This window comes from Sebastes fasciatus, chromosome 12, assembly GCF_043250625.1.
Source record: "Sebastes fasciatus isolate fSebFas1 chromosome 12, fSebFas1.pri, whole genome shotgun sequence".
Taxonomy (NCBI): Eukaryota; Metazoa; Chordata; class Actinopteri; order Perciformes; family Sebastidae; genus Sebastes; species Sebastes fasciatus.
The window spans coordinates 2,613,360-2,635,411 of NC_133806.1; the positions used below are offsets into that span (position 1 = coordinate 2,613,360).

At 42.3% G+C, this 22,052-nt stretch overlaps 1 protein-coding gene across 2 annotated transcripts in view; it reads right to left on the bottom strand.

The window, feature by feature from the left end:
- Positions 1–22,052, bottom strand: part of tgfb2 (transforming growth factor, beta 2) — a 61,159-nt gene that overhangs the window by 15,087 nt on the left and 24,020 nt on the right. For both annotated transcript variants that reach the window (XM_074652588.1, XM_074652587.1), the window contains exon 3: positions 5,992–6,161. In XM_074652588.1, the coding sequence (XP_074508689.1) occupies positions 5,992–6,161 (170 nt within the window). The remainder of the gene's footprint in view (positions 1–5,991; positions 6,162–22,052) is intronic.

Here is a 22,052-nt window from a genome sequence, read left to right on the forward strand (position 1 = left end):
TACACTACCAACCATGAGTTTACTTTGACCTTAACCTGTGGCCATGTAGCACAGTGGTAATTTACTGCTAGGGGTGTCCGTCGATGTGTGTCATATGCTCAACATAACCCAAGCTGCAGGAAACACCCCAGCATATAAGTGTTAATGGGCAAAAACAGATGAATGTTAAAGCAGCACAGTCTCACGGCGAAGCGTGTAATAGACCCGCCTGTCCACCAGAAAAAAGTGTGTCGCCAAAATGTGAATATTAGATAGATAGACAGATTGATAGATCGACAGATACTTTATTCGTCCCTGTGGGGACAGCAAGGGAACATTTTTCTTTTGCATCATGTGGATGGCAACGACTTGGAGGTGTTGAATCGGCCTCCAAATTCTCCAGATCTCAATCTGATCGAGCATCTGTGGGATGTTCTGGACAAACAAGTCCGATCCACGGAGGCCCCACCTCGCAACTTACAGGACTTAAAGGATCTGCTACTGACGGCTCGGTGCCAGATACCACAGCAGACCTTCAGAGGTCTAGTGGAGTCCATGCCTCGACGGGTCAGGGCTGTTTTGGCGGCAAAAGGGGGACCTACTCAACATTAGGCAGGTGGTCATGATGTTATGGCTCATCAGTGTGTATATATATATATATATATATATATATACACTTGTGTGACCACCGTGTGACTGAGCTTTTCAACATGCTGTCTTTGCTTGTGGTAGGGCGGTACGGTGGTCAGCACTGTCGCCTCACAGGGCCGCAGGTTCAAACCCGGGTCCCTCTGTGTGGAGTTCTCCCCGTGTTAGCGTGGGTTCCCTCCGGGTTCTCCGGCTTCCTCCCACAGTCCAAAGACATGCAGGTTAATTGTTGACTCTAAATGTCCCGTAGGTGTGAATGTGAGTGTGAATGGTTGTCTGTCTCTATGTGTCAGCCCTGTGATAGTCTGGAGACCTGTCCAGGGTGCACCCCGCCTTCACCCAATGACAGCTGGGATCGGCTCCATGCACTGCAGGTATTAACATAATACACAATACATAAACATAGAAGACACACAAGCAGCCACAGTAGCTTTGGAGGACAGTTGGTCGAGGTGTTGGTTGAGGTCTAGCAGCCTGCTCTTTTCTCTCTGATTGATTGGCCAGGTCTGGGAGGGGAAGTGAGAACGTAACCAGATGCTGGACAGACCTCTGCTATTCTGCTATTCTGCTGTCCTTCAGAACCATGTGTTTGTGTTGGCTCATCTCTGCCTAATGTGTAAAACACAATCCCTGCTGCTTTCATTGAGATCTCATGTTAGGACTGGTGTGGGAAACCTGATAGAGGAGACACTGAAGCTCAGACACAAACAGTATATATAGAGAAAAGAATCGCAGGTATACAGTATGTTGGTGATAAAACAGTTTTTATGATGTGGTGGGTTGAAGGCTAACAAAGAGAGAACTCTCCAAAATACTAAAACAAGTGGCAACGAGGAAGGAAATATATTAAAAAGCCTTTATCGCAGAGGCTAAATCACTAAAAAACAACATGTTTCGACCACTGTAGGTCTTCCTTAAGGTTTAAAAACAAACAGACAAAGCAAATGTGGCCTCACCTACAGTTTATGGTATCAACAACCAATGGGAGGCAATCACATGATCACCATATTATAAAACATTACAAAAAATCACGAAGAAATAACAGAGAATAATTTATGTCTACTCTGCAAAACAAATGTGGGAACCTGTACAGAAAGAAGAAAAATATATATAAATACTTCTTATTCCCAGAAAGCATGTAAAGTCTATATCCTCATTAAGACCAGGATACTTTAAGACAAGGTTCCCCAATTAGTTTTCCCCAAGGGCCAAATTATGTCAAGCATGCCAAGCCAAGGGCCAAAACATCCGTTTTTTTCCCACTGCGCCAGAAGATCCTTGTGTTCCGCTGACATTTCCTCCAGCAATGCTTTGAAAAGACGATGTTGCAGACTAGAACTCTCCCGAACGAAATTCACCAGTCTCGTCACAGTATCCATCACGTTTTTCATTTCCCCACACAGTTTAGTGCACAACGCTGATTTGTGAATAATGCAATGAAATGTCAAGAGTGCTGGATTTACGCCGGCAAGCCTGCTTACCAAGCCCCTGTGTTGTCCCACCATCGACGGAGCCCCATCGGTGACAACGGATACAAGTATTCTCACATCCAAGCCATTCGTCTCGAAAAACTGTGTCAACTTGTTAAAAACGATTTCCCCCGTCGTGCGCCCCGGGGAGAGAAAGCAAACAGAGCAGCTCCTCCCGTAAGATCTTCCAATCAAAAAATCTTGTGAACTCGGATAGCAGTTCGGTCACAGGACGAGTCGATGGCTAGTGATATTGCTTCTGCTTTCTTTAAAGGGACTCTATGTAAGAATCAGAAATGTCTCGTTAACAGCGACACCTGTGGCCGTTAAGTCAACGAAAGTCAGCGTCCTGTTGCTCACGCTTTGCTCGCTCTACATAGACATGAACGAGCATCGCTCAAAACAGTGAGGAGACACACGTCAGCTAAAAGCACAATATCACTCTATATTTCAGCTGCTTGGCAGTTTTTCTGTGTATAGACATGAATAAGTGTGTGTGTGTGTGTGTGTGTGTGTGTGTGTGTGTGTGTGTGTGTGTGTGATGAATGTGTACAAGGTGCATGTTATCGGGTCTCCCTCTCTGAACCCTTCCTCCCTCACACATTTTCCGGCGCTGTGTTTGCGTGAGAAAGTGTCTCTGTTTGGCGCTGTGTTTAGCCCAGCTGTCACCTCCTTGTCTGGATGTAAACATAGCATGGGAACTGGCTGCTGCAGACAGACAGACAGATAGCCAGGGGTGACTTCAGGGCCAAATCACTAATGTCAAACCTTCACTGTTTTTTTTTGTTTTTTTATTTTATTTAACCTTTATTTAACCAGGAGTAAAAACTCATTGAGATTAAAAAATCTCTTTTCCAAGAATCTCCTGGCCAAGATGAGCAGCAGCACAGTTACACGGTTGCAGACATAAAACAAACGAAAACGAAGACAAATTGCAGAAAAGTGTCGAAAAAACATTCATCAGCATTCAAAACATCTGCAGCCAGATGTGCTTGTTTCCAAGTGTTTTAGAAGCACTTTAAAGACATTCAGTGAGACCAGCTGTTGAAATTTCAGGTCATTTTGTAGCTGATTCCAAGAAGAAGGAGCAGCATACTGGAACGCCCCTTTTTCCCAGTTCAGTACGGACTATGGGGACAGTTAATAGGATTAAGTCCTGGGAGCAAAGACAGTAACTTTCCGTACTTTTTTGAAGGATGTAGGTTTGTAGGTAAAATGGAAACAGACCAAGAATATCCTTATAAATAAGAACACGCCAGTGGTTCAGTCTACAGGTGGATGAGGCAGACCATCCTACCCGAGCATACAAAGAGCAGTGGCGCGAAAGGGCTTTCAAATTTGTAACAAATCTCAGTGCTCCATGGTAGACAGTATCCAGCGTGCGTAGGCTCTGAGAACATTCATGCATGTATATAACATCGCCATAGTCCAGCACAGACATAAATGTGACAGCTCGAGAGGAAAAGCAAGACTTGTTTCTAAAATAAAAACCCAATTTCAACATTAGTTTTTCACCAGCTGCTGAATGTGAGGCTTAAAAGACAGAGAATCATCAATCACAATTCTACAGTCTACAGACCGGTCTCTAGAGAGCTCCAGCCGGCTCATAGCGGTCTGTGAGCGTGACCGCCCGGCTGGAGAGGTAGCGAGCCCGGCAGGCGTTAAAGCTAGCTGTGACGGAAGTTTGTGGAGCTTCTAAACTCCGAAAACGTTGGAACAAATGTTCGATTCACCGTCTAATATCGTAAAACTGTCAATATTCTAAATCTACATAGTTGATTTCTCGCCTCAAACATTTTCAGAAGTGAATTTAATGATGAAATACATAAAAATGTAAAAAAACAAGCCGTTTTTGTTGTAACCGCAGACTGTAGCGGTCCAGCACTTTGCATTGTGGGATATAGTAGTAATCATCACCGACTCATTCAAATTTCTTGGCGCTTCAACACAGTCTCACAGCAGTTCGTGAAATGGTCACATCATTTAATCTATTTGATTTGTGTACATAGACACAAACTTCCTTTTTTTTTCATGACGCTCAGCACAACTTTCAACAACACGTGTCAATTTCTGCTCCAGTCTTTTCAAAATAAAACTACTTAGTTAGATTAAGGAATAGATTGAGTTGGTTAGGCTTAGGCAACAAAACTACTTAGTTAGGTTTAAGAAAAGATTGCGGTTTGGGTTAAAATAACGCCGGAAGTGCCGTAACTTAAGTACGGAAGTTACGGGACATGAACAACGGTCTCCTGGGCGAAAGTCCATCCTCCCTGACCTCCTCCCTACGAGGCGTTTGGCGCTCTTTATACTTCCCGGTTCACAATTACGTGGATTACCCATGAATTGATTTCGTGCTGACCATCACAAATTCTTTTTTAAATTTGTGTCAATGTACACAAATCAATACATTCAATTTCGTGACTATTTCACGAGCTGCTGTGCGACCAGGCTGGGCTCACAAATGGAACAGACCATATTACCAAAAAAAGCCCAGCAAAGACTTTTCCTAACACAGCTCAAAAAGCCTCCTCGGTCAGTTTTACACAGCCATCACTGAGAGCACGCTCACCTCATCCATAACAGTTCGGTATGGCAGCATGTGAATAAAGTCTGTTGTGTTAGTCCTGTGTCTAATGTGATGTTGATTTCTATGTTGTGATACTGTTGTTGAGCTTACCCACCATGCTGTACCGAAAGAAAATTCCACCGACCTTGGTCATGTGGTCATTAATAAATGATTGATTTGATTATCATTGGAGTCAAAATACTTGCTGAATCTGAACAGTGCAAATGATGTCTCCTCGTATATAATTGATTGTAGTTCTGCCTTATGAATCAACATTGCATTTTAAGTCCTAATTACTGGGGCCCTGCATTTTGTTGCGATTCTAATATTGGAAGTTCTAAAATTAAACTGTCTTCATAATCATCCTCTTCTTTTGGGCTGTGGAATATCTAATTATCCATCCTCTACAAGTTGCTTTAAAGGTCCCATATCGTGCTCATTTTCAGGTTCATACTTATAATTTTATGTTTCTACTAGAACATGTTAACATGCTGTAATGTTAAAAAAACAACTTTATTTTCCTCATACTGTCAGCCTGAATATACCTGTATTCACCCTCTGTCTGAAACGCTCCGTTTTAGCGCATTGAGATGGAATTGCAACAGAATTGCGTTGCTAGGCAACAGCTTGGGTCCATGTTTACTTCCTGTCAGCTGATGACATTCACATACACTTCAACAGGAAATAAACTGGGACATATTTAGAATGTTTACGTTTAAATCTGTGTAAAGGGTCTAAATATTGTATATTTGTGACATCACAAATGGACAGAAATCCTGACAGCTTGTTTCAAATGCAGAGTTTCTGAATACGGGCTGTGTGTATTTCCCTGTGGATTGAGCGTTTCGATACTTTCACAGTATTTATACAGGACTTAAGCCTGCGTTATAATAAAAAAACATGAAAATCTCACTTTTTTATAATATGAGACCTTTAAAAGCTTCCCATACAATTTGTATTCAAGGATCAGAAAATTCATGACAGAGCTTGTACCCAAGCTTCTGTCCAACAGTGATGACGTGTCACAGATAACTCTAGAAACAAGATAAACCACTAGAAAGCCACTATTTCACATTTTCCAAGTCACAATGTTAAATAAATCAGGTGCCAGACCCTCCTACATGCATGAGATCTCATATATGTTTTTTTTAAGACACATCATGTACAATATGTCCCCTATAAAAAATGTAAAATAACAATGTGAAAAAGTCTTAAAAGCAAGTAAAAAGTAAAGTCAAAGCATGAGCCTGAATAAATCCCAAGAGTAACTCTCAATGTTAGGGATCCCTGGCAGCTCCTGATATCAGCAAAGAGAGAAAGGGTGTGTACCTGGTAGAGTTCGATGCGCTGCTCGGACACTCGGGCCCCGTGGTTTTGAAGACGGAAGATCCTGAGCTCAGCCTTCACCAGGTTCGAGGCGTTCGTTTCCATGGAAGACACGTCAAACGTCAGCCGCCTGAAGTAAGGGTTGAAGTCGTCTCTCCTTCGAGAGATAACATCTACAAAAAAAGGAGAGAGAATGGCTGATTTAGGATATAGTATGACAGAGAGGACATTTAGTTAATGCTCGTATCTCATCATTAGATTCAATTGGCGTCTGTCGGAGTCAACATAAACCCACTCACTGTTTGAATCATACTCTTGACCTTGTTTTGACATATGGCATTGGAATTACATTACGTTACGTCCCCTCCGTCCCCTCCCCGACAGTAAAGATCAGAGTCAGCACTCTGCACATGTTTCCTCACCGTCACATCCCTACCAATGACCATTACAGGCATCGTACGGTGACTTCGGTACTGTAGAAAAAGAGTACTGTCACTTTTTAAAAATGTTGGCATCGATTTGGTACTGAAGTATCGGTTCTCGTGACATCCCTACTGCACAGTATATAAGGGAGGACATCCTCCCTTGGGTTGTTACCATTCAACAACAAGAAAAGTTAGTTTGTTGTAGCAGCTCTGAAGGACCCGTGCAGCAATCCGTCGCACCACTGCAAATTCGCATCACTTCAGTTAGTTTAATAGAGTAATGCACACTCAAAGTCCTGGAGAATATGTACAGAAAAATTCAAAATGGCTGTGGTTCTTGAGGCTTTTTTGTAGAGCACATGGAGCTGGACATGTGAGCCAAATTTCAAGTCAATCAGACTTAAGATGTGATGGGGCCGGCATTTAAACGTTTTCACCTGAAATTGAAATTCTGTCAACCAGGTTTTGAGGAACACGTTTTGGTATTTGTGGCGCCCCCTATGGGTCTAGCTGAAGCTGCTTTGGTACGCCTATTCCCAAACACGTACTGAATATATCTACCGAGATGTATGATGATTGGAATAATGGTCAATGAAATACGGCCAATTTCCTGATAAGCTCCGCCCTTTGCGAAGGTTGGTCATTGGTCAACATCTTCAAAACGCGATGAGATATCAACAAGCTTTTGATAACCTTTGATGAGCTTCATCCAACAATGATCCAGTGTCCGTTCGGGGCTTGACCTTAATAAACAAATCTTTGAGGTGTAAAAACTGTGGAGTGTGCCTTTAAGGATCAGCCTAAATGCTTATTATTACTACTGGACTTTTAAAAGGGCCAGTTGAACCTTGACACCCTCAACCAAATAACACGCCCTGCCTCAGTACAACAGCAGCCTCGCACAGTAGCAGCAGAACAATCCCCCTCATATACTACTGAGAACCATGTGTTTGGAACTGTTTGACATGCGCTTACACAGGACCGGGGTGACACACTGACATCCATATGTGTTGCCTTGTCTGACAGATGCTGCGGAACATACACACATGTACAGTGTAATACTGGAAACCATGTGTGCGGCGGAGGAGTGTTTGACAGCGTCCCACAGCAACGATGAATTAGGGGCCCCGCGGGTCTTAAATTGATGGCTGTAACGTAAGGCAGAAGCAAAGGATTAGCAAGACACTGTGGTTTGTTTAGAAAGAGAAGACAACCACAGCAACCAGCCACACACATGGACTGGGACCAGCTGATAAAGGCCAACACAGAGAGAGCAGAGAGAGAGTGTTTTCAGACATTTTTTAATGTGGTTGAATATTGCCATTGCTTTGATAATACTGTCTCTGATTAACGACCATAATGACAATATGAATGAGTATTAAGAATCTTTCTATATAACTTTGAGACTGAAAGTCAGTCTTTGAATTCCATAAACTGGGTATCACTGTAAAGCTGAGACTCGTGTGGATCCAATGAGCCCAACTGTATTCATGTGTGATGATGTTAGTCCCCATAGGAGACATTTCTCTGTAGTGAGACCATTTTTTGAAACGTGACCTCACTGTATAAAATGACCTGTGGTGACCTCTAGGATAATCACAGCCTCATGAAACTGTACAGCCACAAACTAGAGACCTAGAGCATTCAGAGGATGGATGGCTTTCCTAGCTACATTAACAATAGGGGGGTTTATGAGCAGTTTACACAACACAAGTGCTCGACATCCAATCGCCGAAAAATACAATTCTTGCAAAAATCTCCAAATGTCAAAATATTTTGATCCCAAATCACAGCACGGCTTTTTCTATGGTGTTCCTCGAGGTGTTGGTGGCTTAATGTGGTATCTTGGAGGGATTGTTTTTATATTTTTTTTAAATTCTGAAGTGGTAAAAATTTTTAAATTTAGCACCAAATCTGTGTAACAAATGCTATCAACCCCAAACATTGCTGCAATAACTTATGAGACATGATAGAGCATGGGGATGACCATCATATACTTCTATTAAAAGCCCTTATACACTTTCTGATTCATGACTTAAACAACCTGACACACAGTGCTGAGCTGCATCTGACAGCAGCTGACAGGTCTCAGTTCACTCACACCCACTGAAATAATCTGACATGTACACAAGTAGAACTAGAATGGCACTCGGAGAGATCAAACCTCCGCCAAGCTGCCCGAGTACGATTGCCCCCCCCTCTCCGTGCAGCTTGCGCCATCATCCACGTGTATTTTTGTTTATGTTGAGATCAGCTGTACGTAGCGGAGCATTGTAAAACACTTCATTCAAACTGGACAGAAACAAAATAAAACTCACTTAAACCGTCGTCGTTACTCTTTCCAACAATCACCAAGTGTGCTTCGGTCGAACTCGACTGGGATTTCACAGAGTTTAATGAGAAAAAACGCAGAATCTACAGGTATCACCCCCTCCCTCCAGCCCCCACTCTCGCTCTGTCTCTCTCTCTGCTGGCAGAAGGAAAGAGGCAGGGTGACGCGTCATCAGTTACACTGCGCATGTCTTAAAGCCTGTGGTGTTAATGCACAGGTTGAGCGGAGTTAAATAAATAAATTAATTCCCGAAGCTGGATCATGATCCGGATCGCCACCAAAATTTCATTCAAATCCATCGCAGACTTTTGGAGTAATCAGACAAACCAACAAACCAAAAAACAAACATTACATAACCTCCTTCCTAGGAATTCGGCCTTGGCGGAGGTAAAAATAAAACCAGTATGAATATAGTGACCAGGTCTATTGACTGCGATCGGGGAGGAACCTCCACACCACATTGGAGCTGGACTGCACTGACAGGCCAATATGTGATTTCTGCCAAGTTCACAGCAGGGCCTAACAGGCTCAGTATGAGTGCTGAGCTGCATCTCAATTGAATCTTCAGGCTCCCAGCTTTCAGATGATGTACACCACTTCTATGTGACATCTACTGTTGACCTGCTATCTCCCCCTAAAGACCCCCTGGACCCTCCTAAAAAAGACAAAAACAGGTCTATATGGTTCTAAGGGGGTTAACTGTATACTAGTTAACCAGCACTTCTACAAGCAATTTGAAATGTTGCCAAAAGTGAAATGGAAACTTCAGAGATGCAATCCACCGATGAATGTTATTACCACAAGCAGATCAACAAGAACCTGATCACACGGAGATGCAGGGCCCCACAAACTATACGACTTTATGGGAGCTCGTGACCTGAATGAACTCTAAAGCAATTATTTGATCAAACAAGCACACATCAATGTTTAATCCCTCCGCTCCTTCCAGCGACGATCAGTGGCAAATATTGAGCAGTGCGAGTAGCCGAGGCAGATCAGCCAACACTAACAATGCTCTTACTTGTTTCCTTCCCGTTCGCCAACGGAGAGAAAGTCACACTTCCAGCTCTTGGAGGAATCAGCTGAAGGCGAACTGTTTACACATACTACTGCACGGTCTCATGAATGAGGCTGCTGTGCGTCCAGCGCTGCACTAACACAACACTGGACGCATTGAGCAGAGGCCACACTGACATATGCTGTGGATGGCAGACACACACACACAACATCCACTAGTCATGATGGACATTCACTAATAAAGGCTAGTACTCGGGTTGGACTAATATCTGCTTTCTCGAAGGCTGATATCAATATTTAATAACTCTGCATTGAAACACAGATTAAATTAAATAAAACAATCTTTTTGGTGGGTTAGCAGCTCTTTAAGGTCAAGTGAGACAGGTTTCAGTTCACTCACACACACTGAAATAATCTGACATGTACACAAGTATAACAGTCTGTTGAATGTGATCGGGGAGGAAAAGAAGAAAAAAACACAGATAAAAGAGTCTTTTTTAGTTTATTTTGGGCAAACAAACGAACGCGTTTCAGCTGTAAGCCGTCATCAACTATCCGTCAACAAGGAAATAAAAGCCCCTCGTCTACAGACCGGTCTCTAGAGAGCTCCAGCCAGCTCATAGCAGTCTGTGAGCGTGACCGCCCGGCTGGAGAGGTAGCGACCCCGGCAGGCGCTGGCTAGCTGTCACGGCTTTTTGTGGAGCTTCTAAACTCCGACAACGGTGCAACAAATGTTCGATTCGCCATCTAATATCGTAAAACTGCCGATATTAATAATCTACACAGTTGATTTCTTGCCTCAAAAATGTTCTGAAGTGAATTTAGTGATGAAATAGCTACTTAAAATTAAAAAAACAAGCCGTTTTGGCTGTTGTTGTTGTTGTAACCGTAGCATGTAGTGTTCCAGCGCTTTGCATTGTGGGATACAGTAGGTGAGGCAGACTGGTCCGATGCATACTGGAGATTTTTTTCAAATCAGTACGACATCCGGGTATTTTTGGCATACTGTAGATTTTGCTTTTGTTTGCATACTACATACTGCATTTTGGCCAAATCAGTACGTACTAGTATAGTATGAGGTTTCGAATACAGCAATCCTCTCTCGCAACAACAGAGGCGTGGCCAAAACAGTCAGAAACAACCAGCAATACAATGAAAGATATATATATATATATATATATATATAAGCCACTCCATAAAAATAGAATGGTGACAGACTCATCAATAACACATAATTGATATACATTTTCTGTAGCCTCTATTGAAGGAAGACATAAATTAAATAAATCTATGCTTACAAACGGTACAATATAACCTCATAAATGCTCATGAAAGGCTCGTGGGCTGAAAATACCCAGCACTAACAAAGAGCACAGAAAAAAAAAAAAAAAAATACAGGGAATCAATCGCATGTAAAGTAGAATTAAGAGCTATGACCCCGTAAGACAGTAAAAACTTTTTCCAGAGTGTACAGTGAAAATGCCATAAAAAAACAAAACATAGAAAGATGTATAAAGATATCATATGAAATATAGTAGAAACATGTGTTAAGATATCAAGAAAGATATGTAGACAAATATATGCTAGATATCATAGAAAAATGTCATCAAGAAATATACCAAAAAAAATCATGGAAAAATATATTGAAAAATATCATTGAAGAATGTACTGAGATATCATGGACAAATATAAAAAGATATAATATAAAAATATGTAATGTCGGATAAATACAAATATGTACAAGAATAAATCCAAGTACATAATTCATATGAAATATAAATAGATTATAAGAAGCAACTGAACAGCAGTTTGATCGGGAGGAACCTCCACCACATGGGAGCTGGACTGCAAAAATCTGACTTTTGCCAAGCTCACAGCAGGGCCCAACAGCCTCAGTATGCTTCAGGCAAACAACGTGTCATTGTACAACGTGTCATTGTACAACTTGTCGTCCAACCATGACTAACTGAGCTAAAGTGTTCATACGGGTTCACCGGAAGGTGATAAGCCCGCCATCATAGCCTTCCCCCATAGCATCCCGATGCCTCTCTCCAAGAACTCTGTGTCGTTGTAGTCTCAACGTAATGAATCTTACACATGGGGGGATAACGGAGCCCACTTTCAGGCAGTCCCCTTTGAAAGACATTCATGGAGTTGCCCTAGGTTGTTCACACAAAAAGCAACGGAAGTAGTTTAGAGTAAAGCTTGTGAGGAAAGTCAAACGATGCCTACTTTAACAACCCTACATACCTGACCATTCACTGTGTGAAGTGGGTGTAATTAAGATAAGATATTCCTTTATTAGTCCCACAGCGGGGGGACATTTGCACATTGTTAATTTGTGTAATTGTCAGAGATCATCTGAGGCCTGTACTGCGAAGCGAGTTCAACATATCCAAGGTATCTTCTCGTTATCTGGTTTAACTAACCCTAACAACCGAGATCACGCTAAACGGTCTATGGTATAAAAGCGGATAGAAACCTTTATCTAATTGCGTTGGAGGACTGCTGTTGGAGTGCAGTCATAAAGAAGCTTCTTGCTGCCTGCAGATAACCCAGCAGTTGGGTTAAAGTGACCCGGCTGCTGGGTAGGTTCCACCACACGGTATCGGAAGAGAGGACTGCATTGTGTCAACTGTCAAAGAGAATGACCCAGCCACTAACCCAGCGGCTGGGCTGCACTAAAACTACCCAGCATAGTGGGGAAAAAACCCAATAAAATGACCCAGCAGGCTCAACCCAGCGTTTGGGTAGATAAAATAACCCAACATTTTAGTATGTACAGAGATAGAGTCAACCGAAATGTGGAAAAAGTTAAGGGGGAGTTACATGCTGGAACTATTTCTTGACAAAACAACACCCCTAAAGTCTGTTTGTCACAGTTCAGTCAGCAGGTTTGATATCATGGACCAAAACCAAAAACGTTTGGTGAACAGCAATGTATGTTTTTTGTTTTTAATCTTTGGACAGAGCCAGGCTAGCTGTTTCCACCTCCTTCCAGTCTTTATGCTAAGCTAGGCTAACCACATCCTGAATCCAGCTCTGTACCTAACACACAGACGATGAGATTGATATCCATCTTCTCATCTCACTCTTGTAAAAGAAATGTTGACACTTGGTTATTCTAGCATGAGGAGATCTGCAGGGAAATTCCAGAGGTTGGTTGACAGTGGGGGCCGTGAGCAAAACACGGCTCGACTGCCTGCAGGCAGCGGTACGCAGCAGTCAGCCGGCATTACCACTGATTTATCCAAACTTGACATGAAAATGATCCACCACAACTGGCGCCGCTGTGGTCGGTCTGTGAGTGTATGTGTGTGTGTGTGTGTGTGTGTGCATCGCTCCATCATATTGACGGGACTAAGACAGGAGTGAGGTGAGTGATGTCATATCACACAGTGACATGGATGCTGTTCTTTCATACAGTTCCTCCCTCTGAGAGAGAAGCTGATGTCACATGAGAGCTGTCACACACAGCCAACACTGGGCCCCCTGATTCCTGTAATCAGTCACTTCATTACTCATCACTCCCATTACCTCAGATACCAACGGCAAAGCACTAAAACATGTGCTACAGTATGTGGACATAACACAAGTTAAAGTAGTACAGACAGTTTATGAGTGACTGTCCTCTGTTGGTTAAATTAGCAGTTAAACAATGAGAGCATGGAGACCACAACCATGTACTGTAGATACCCCTGCTAGCCCTGGCTCTGGGGCTTCATGTTAATGTTTTAGGCTAGTAGTTACCAACATTTTTCGGTAATGCCGCTCCCTAACGCCGCTTGCAAACGCCGCTAAGAAACGCCGCTAAGAAACGCCGCTAAGAAACGCCGCTTGCAAACGGCACTATCACTTGCAGGCGTCCGGTCGGGACGAGGCCCTGACTATGGATTGGTTGAAATGTGGCGATCGCAGCGCAGTGGCAGCCGCCGAGTTCAATGAATGGAATGGAATATTGGTCAATCTATGCGCTTTCGCTAGCAGCACATCATTCAGAAACTGAGAGTAAACTTTCTAGAAAATGCTTCAGAGCTCTGTGTTTGCACTTGAATACAACGAGAAGAGGGCCGGACAGTGGGCAACTTGAGAGGCGGGCTGTAGGTTGCCCACCCAAACAGAAATTAGAAACGAAGCTGGTATTTTCTGTGCTATTTTTCCATTAGCTGAACAACCTTTGGATGGGCTGAGCCCACCCCTACCAATACCCATTTCCAGCCTTGCTCCGCCATTGTCTTGACAGTGAACTCTCCTCACTCTCGTCATGCGATAAGTGAAATCTGACTCCTGCAATACTGTGCTTTGACTCTTCTGCTGCACGGAGCAGACATTTTCAGTTCATAATTGCACAATCCGTCGTCCGGACTGTACGAAAAAAAGAAAAAAAGAAAAATGATGTGGGGGTGGTGGCCAAGTAATGTAATCGGTATATGCCCGAACACCGGTAACACGACTACCGCTGCAAGCCTACCTTGGAGTTCATAGGAAACCTGTGTGAGGATCCATCAAATGCAGGCTTTCTTCCTGGAGGGAGAGGGCTGAGAGTGCTGTGCTTGGCTGCTCTCTCCTCCCCCGGCCGGCAAACTCTGACTGGTGGCTTTGTCAGCAGAAACCACTGGCTTCACGGTTCTCTTCCGCTCTGCAATGACAGAGTTAGTACCACTCGTTCCGGACTTCTGGCTAATCTGCCATTATGACATCTTTTCCATATGAAATGCAATGTGAAAACAGCATTAGGCTGCAAGAAACCTATAATTAGAATGGTCACTCTTAAATATCCTTATTTCTAATTGAGGTAATTTCTGGTAAATTGAATTACAGAATATTATCCTTCTGGGTATGTTCTGGAAGGACTCCATAGACTGTTATAACTGCTCTGTATAACAAGGCTTGGACCCAAAAGCACGACTCAGAGATCAGGCAGGTGAAGATAAAAGTTCAGTTGTATTGACGGTCTGAACAGGCAGGCTAGTAGGAGAAGGAGTACTAATCCAGTAAGAGATCAGGTCAGGGCTGGACTGGGTCAAAAAAAAAAAATCAGCCTCGGCATTCTTGCCATGACCGGCCCAATCACACTACCCATCATCACGTTCCCTTATACCAGACCTGGGCATTTTACGGCCCGCGGGCCACATCCGGCCCGTTGGCTGTCCCTGCCTGGCCCGCGTGAGGTCAAGTAAATTAGAACATAAATAAAAAAATAGGCCTATTTATGCTGTGCACGCAATACGGCTGTGTGCTTTTATTTTGAAAAGGTTTTTTTATTTACGTAGTCACGCACATGCGTGACTACGTAACTACGTGACTACGCTAAACAGCTACATGTGATTCTGGTATGCTAAGCTAGCCCTCAACATGTCAGCCCACGGCAGCAAAAGAAAAATCGATACCGAATGCCGCGTTTTCAACAAGACATGGACTGCTAAATATCTATTTACAGAAGTCAAAGGTAAAGCCGTGTGCTTAGTTTGTGGTGTACAGGTCGCTGTGTTCAAGGATTACAATTTGAACCGCCACTATGTGACCAAACACGAGGAGAAATACAAGAACGTGTCTGAACAAGAGCGCGCAAAGGAGTCGGATGCTTTGCTGGCTAAGCTGCAAAACCAACAAGGACTTTTTACTAAACGTTGCACATCCAGAGATGCAGCTGTCAAGACAAGTTATGTCATATCCCAGAAAAAGTAAACCGTTTTCTGACGGGGAGTTTATTAAGGAGTGTCTGCTGGACTCTGCTGCCCTAATATGCCCGGAGAAAAAGGGAGCTTTTGAGAACGTGCCCCTCTCGCGACGGACTGTAACGAGGAGGGTTGAGGACATCTACTCTTCCCTCAAAGAGGAGAACTTTCCACACATGAGGAGGCATGCTCAGAAGATTCTAGTCCTCTTTGGATCTACCTACGTATGTGAACAGACATTCTCAGTGATGAAGTTCAACAAATCCAGATACAGATCCTCTATCACTGATGACCACCTCTCAGCTGTCCTTCGCATATCCACCTCAGACATTCAGCCAGATTTCAATGCACTTGTTCGAGCCCAGAGCAGGCTGGATTTTTCCCACTGAACAAGTAAAATGAACTGTAAAACATTAAAAGCATTTATTGCTTTTTGCATCAAGTTGACAATTGCCTATCTTTAACATACTGTAAAACACCTATTCAGTATTTGGGAAGATTAACATGTTAAAAATAAAATGAAACACTGATGCAATTATTGTTTTTACTGTTTATTACTTCTATAGGAGTATTTTCCTATATGACCTACACCACAATTTCATATATTTATATAAATATTTACAGAATATCCTTATTCTTCTGATTACCAGTAGCAACTAATCAAAAATATATAATTTAATGCTTTTTACAATTAAAATCAATTAATCAAAATTAATACTGAGCAGAATTAAGTTCAAGTTATTGTTGGTTCGGCCCTCCAACACAACTCAGGTTTCTCATGTGGCCCCTTGTAAAAATTAATTGCCCACCCCTGCCTTATACCAACCGTGCCACACAAGGTTTAAGAGAGAGGAAACTTGATCAATACTTTCAACAGGTGGCATTGAAAAATGGTATACTCCACTGAGATGAACAGGGCTTTCCACAAGGATATGGAGTAGCCAGCCAGCGGGGGGTCCTGGGTGGCGTAAGAAAACTTTCAGCCATATTTTTGCCATGGAACACTAGTAGCAAGCACATGAGACGATCTGGCTGAGAATGAATGGAAATGAACTGGTATATATATATACGGCAAGGCTAATAGGGAAGTGGGAATAGGTGTGCAGGAGGGCGGGGAAGATCAGGTGATATACAGGGGTTACTGCAGGGCTGCATAGACTCCCGCATTACATTAGCATTACATAACATAACATTACAAATACACAGATGCAGACAGCTCGCTCAGCCTCTCCCACCCACACCGCCAGCCTTCAGCTGTGGATATAAATGACAGCTCAGGCTGATCGGAATACTTAAAAATATTCCTGAATTCGGATCACCACCAAAATCTAATGGATTGTTCATTGTGCCACACCCCACCCCTCCAAACAATTTCATTCAAATTCATATCGAACCTTTGGAGTAATCCTGCTAACAGACAGACAGACAGACAAACCAACAAACCAACTCTGGTGAAAACATAATCTCTTTCCAAGGCCCTTGGCCGAAAAAATTGAAATCTGCTTCTATCCACCCTGTGTGTTGCCTTTGTGCTCTGCCTGTCGGCACCTGTGTCCGATCAGACTTGAAGCTGTTGTTGGCACTTACTCACGTTGTTCCCTCCTATCTAGATCCTTGCTTGTGTTGTACGAACTCTCAGATGTACGTCGCTTTGGACAAAAGCGTCTGCTAAATGAAATTGTAGAACTGTAGAATAATTGATTCCCAAACTGTCTGGAGTTATGAAAGCCCCAAGAAAAGAAAAGCTCTCTTTATAGTAGCTAGATTTTGCATTCCTTGTTTTGGTGTTACATAAATTCCTCAAGTATCTGTGGGTTTCTCAGTCAGCAGAATCTTTAGACAAGTGGTATTTGGCCCAGGCTTTATCCCTTTATTTGAAAAGGCTGATCAGGGTCAATGTCTACCTTTAATTTTATTTTTATTTTTTTAATTAAAGTGCAAGAAACATGAAAACTAATAGTGCATTACAAGAGACCTACAAATAGTGCAGTGCAAGTGATCAACGTGAAAAACAAACATATAAAGCATCTGAGAAGATCAAAGAAAGACAAGTGCATATGCCAATAAATAATAATAAAAAAGAAGTTAATGTTAATAATAATAATAAGGAGAGAGAGAGAGAGTGGGAATAGAGTGGGTGAATAGGGTGGGTTGTTGAAAAAGAAGGTTCAATGTTTGTTTGTAGCCTGAACGTGAAGATGCCTGCGCCGTTTATAGCCTGAGAAAGACGATATCTGGGTGTTGTCGTGCGTGATGTCTGCTGGTAAATGAAGCTTTTATCAGATTAATAATAATAATAATAATAGGCAAATTATGATAAAAGCAGCTATCATATTTATAAGACATAATTATGGCAACATAACAACAACAATAATAATATTATCATTATTATTAACACCAATAATAATCATAATAAATAATAATAATTCATGATTACCGATTAACAGTTAATGATAAACAATATAGATAACAACGTATCCGCATCAGATGAAACAACAAGGGGAGGCAGAATTTGGCGGGTAAGCGTGTGTACAACTGTATAATTATGTGGCACTGCAGAGAAAGAAGAGAGAAGAAAAAGAAAGAAAGAAAGAAAGAGAATGAATGAAACAATATGTGTATACCCATTCATCCTTGCATTGTGGATTGGAGATCAGGCGATGGCGGAGGTTAATTTATTAATAAATTCAGACAAGGTTTTATAGAAAACAGCTGTTTTATGATCGAGGGAGGCAGACATTTTTTTCCAGGGATATATGATCTATTAGAAGATTCTTCCACTGTATGATGTTTAGGTTTTTTTGGGGGGGGGGTTTTACGTTTTTGTGCTCGGTGAGGTTATATGAAATCCACACGTGGCTAAATATGACCTTTGAATTGGAGTAGTACTTGAGGGGGGGGGGTGATGATGCTTCACTATTAAATGGTTAAAAACAGTTGGATTTTCATTAAATATGGGGGTTAATCTGGAAAAGGCATGTGGAAATGCACATGCAGTGTCTATTGTTAAAACATACATTTATTATTAATAATAATAATAATAATAATAATAATAATTTAATAAAAACAAACATAACATTCAGATCTGATGTCATTCAATGTTCAATATATTTTACATAAAAAACATGGTATATCCATGGTAAATTACAGTGTTCGAATTACACCGTGGAGGGAGGCTAGTGTACACAGAACTGTACTGTACTTTGTTATTGTCTTCTATAGTGGTTATTTGCATAAAAACACACAATTCAAATGATTATGAATATTTAAGTATTTGCTTTGATTAAAAAAAAAATCTTGGTAAGTTGTTATGAAGTAAAACAGTTCATAATTCTCTCTCTCTCTAATATCTATTTTATATTGATGTGAAAACATCTCCTTCAAACAACTGGATTTATTCAATTTAGTTATTATTATTTATTCATTTATTCTCGACAACAACTTAATTTTACGAGATTAAAATTGAACACATAATGATAACGTTATAATTTACCTTCACCCAATGGTCATTTTTCCTGAGCAAACTTTGAACACCTTATAATAATAACTCAATGGCACCTCCGTTAACTTTAGTAGCTCTGGTATTTAACCAGTCGGGACTTTGCTGCCCACCTGCTGCTAACAGCTAACGTTACTAACTCTCCTCCTGCTGATTATAACATGGGTTTGTTGTGCACAGTGTCACATTATCACCCCCTTAGGTTTAGTGGCGCTTTTCTTTCTCTCCGCTGTGTCTCCAGTCAAACAAAGTGAAACATGATACGCCGTGCGTATTAGTCATTGTGCAGCGTAACTGTCAGAAAGCATCAATAAGATGAAAGCGATAGTCACGGAAGCATGAGATACCAAGAAAGTGGACAACTATGGTTCTCTATTCCCATCGCTAGTGTTTTCCCTGCCTGCCAAAGTGGTGGGTGTCCTGATGATTTCAGACCCTGGTCATAACCTAATGAAAGCTGCTGTTACAAAATCTGCAACAGTGTGGAAAGACAGTCCCTCCCAGCAGCCTCCTGACATCAGCTGAGTTGTGGATTTGTTGTGTCAGTTACAGGTTGCAGCTGACCACACTCTCTGGTCTTTCCACACTGAGCCGGACTCAATGGTTTCTGAGAAAAAAGATGCAATGATTCAGCTGCGGCTGGACTCAACTCTACATGGCAACTTTACGCACTGTCAGGGAGTTGGAGGTTGCATGAAAGGGTCATTATAGTCTTGGCCAGGGGCTGAGGAGGACACCTGCAGTGGGCAAACATCTGACCTTAAAGAGAGGAAAAAACAAATTCAGCTAAAACTGTTTCATTTGGAGTCGGTGTGTGAGGATTTAGGCAGCCTCGATACTCCACTTCAGCTCTTTTGACTAATTCTAGGCCATGAAAGGATTTTTTTTACCATTTCCAATTTTAGTTTCCAAACCTCTGTTCTCTTTCATGACCTGAACAGGTGGCAGCCATATTATTCAGCTCTATCCATGAGCGGAACAATAACAGATTCAAAGTGTGGGAATACATAAATGAAAACATTTGCTGCGAAATAATTATGCTGTGATCCCAAGTTGTTAGGAATTCAGCTGTGACTGCATTAGCAGATGTATTGGCATGAAGAAATCCACATGTGCACGTGTCTCCTCAGCACTGGTAGCGGGTTCTGGCACCGACATCATCATCATTATCATCTTTCTCCTCACACACACACATATGGTGATATTATTAGATGTTTTGTGTAATATTTGAAACCTTTCAGTTACCATGGAGACCTTTACTGCAAAAACATGTCGACTTAATAAAACATAACATTAAGCTGTATAGATTTTATGAGGAGATATTCTGTAATGTTTTTTCTCATTGTAAGCATGTCGCAGTGACCATTTCTGTTTGTGCAAAATTCCCCAGAACTCAGATTTATTACCGGATGCAAACTGTGTACTACCTCAGAATCACTTTTACCATTTGAGAATGGAAACAGGGACTAAGTATTGGTCTGCAGGGTTGAAACGCTGGGACTGACTTGAGGGAAAACTATTTGACCTACTTTTGAGTATTTCTCACTTCTGCAAGTCAGACACAGGGGAAGAGCTTTCATTTACACTTTACGGGTGTCCAACGATCCATAAACACAAAAACACGTGGATGAGTCCCGTGGATGGACTACAAGTGAGACAAAACATTTACACCTTTTTATGGATTCTCACTCTCGTCACTCTCCCACTCGCCTTCTCTGGCTGAAATATGTCTCAAACCAACTCTCAAAGTGCTTTGGACAATCTCATTTCAATACATCTCTGATGCTTCTTGTGTGGCGGTACTGATTCCCCCAGACTTCAGCTGATCGGGCAGAAGACTGAGAACCAGTTCCCATCCACATAAAAAAACTAAATAAAATGCCTCCTTAAAAGGGACTGTTTGTAACTTCTTAAATGTATAAATCATTGCAGGTCGGTGTCCCGTGCGCACTCGCGTGTGGCTACGCTGTTCAGACTCAGACTCCAACACAAACTACACGGAAGCACTAAAACCGCAAAGTTATATCTCGTGAAGCCCGTCTGTTAAACAGTGTTAACTCTTCCTGCTTCAGCCCCTCAACCATGTTCAGAAGACGCGGGGGAGACCGTAGCTTTAGTCTCCAGGGCCGGAGTCTCTGCTGTACTCTGCTCCTCTGCCTGCTTGCCTTCATTCACACACCGCGCTCATTCGCACTCGCTCTCTCGCTCCACTCTCACGTGCATGTGCGCACACTACACACTGCAGAAGAGTTAGTTTAGCTCTGAGAATATCTAGTGAATGTACAGTGAAAGTTTGTGCAGAAATAAATGCTGCAGCTCCTCCAGACCAACAGAGGTTTCCCGTGTCTCAAAAGGGCCTAAAACAGACCAGAGTTCCTGGCTTGGCTGATAATATATGTTGCAGTTAGTGAAGGAGAGATCAGAATGACCCTGGGTGTGCAGTTTCCCACCTCTCTTAAGCCCTACAGAAAGGGCATCGTCACACCCTGATTGGCCAAGAGGGGACGCAGCATGTTAGCGATCCCATATAAATGATATTATAATATACTACCTCAGCGGTAGTAGGTAAAGCACAGCAACGCCTCTACTTTCTGAGGAGGCTAAGAAGAGCTAACCTCCCCCGGAAGCTGCTGCTCAACTTCTACAGATGCACCACAGAGAGCATCCTGACCAACTGCATGACAAGCCTGGTACAGCAGCTGCACCGAAGCTGCCAAAAAAAAGCCCTGCAGGTTGTTGCAAAAACAGCACAGGACATTGTCGCAAGGGCCAAAAACATCATCATCAAGGATACAACCTGTTTAAGCTCCTCCCACAAGCCAGGCGTTTCGGATCAATCCACACACGCACAAACAGACTTAAAAACAACTACCATAAACCTCCTGAACGCTGACATCTCCTCTGTCTGAGACGGACACGCGGAATAAGACCTGTCAAAATGTGCAATACTAAACATGTATGAATCTACTGTCACAAATGTGAACTGTTTACGGACATGTGCAATAACAATATGTTGGACACTTAATGCAATAATCTGGCATCTGGCAAACTGGCATCTCGCCAATGTACGTATTGTATTTTTATATTGTATTATCTTTTATATTTTTTTACAT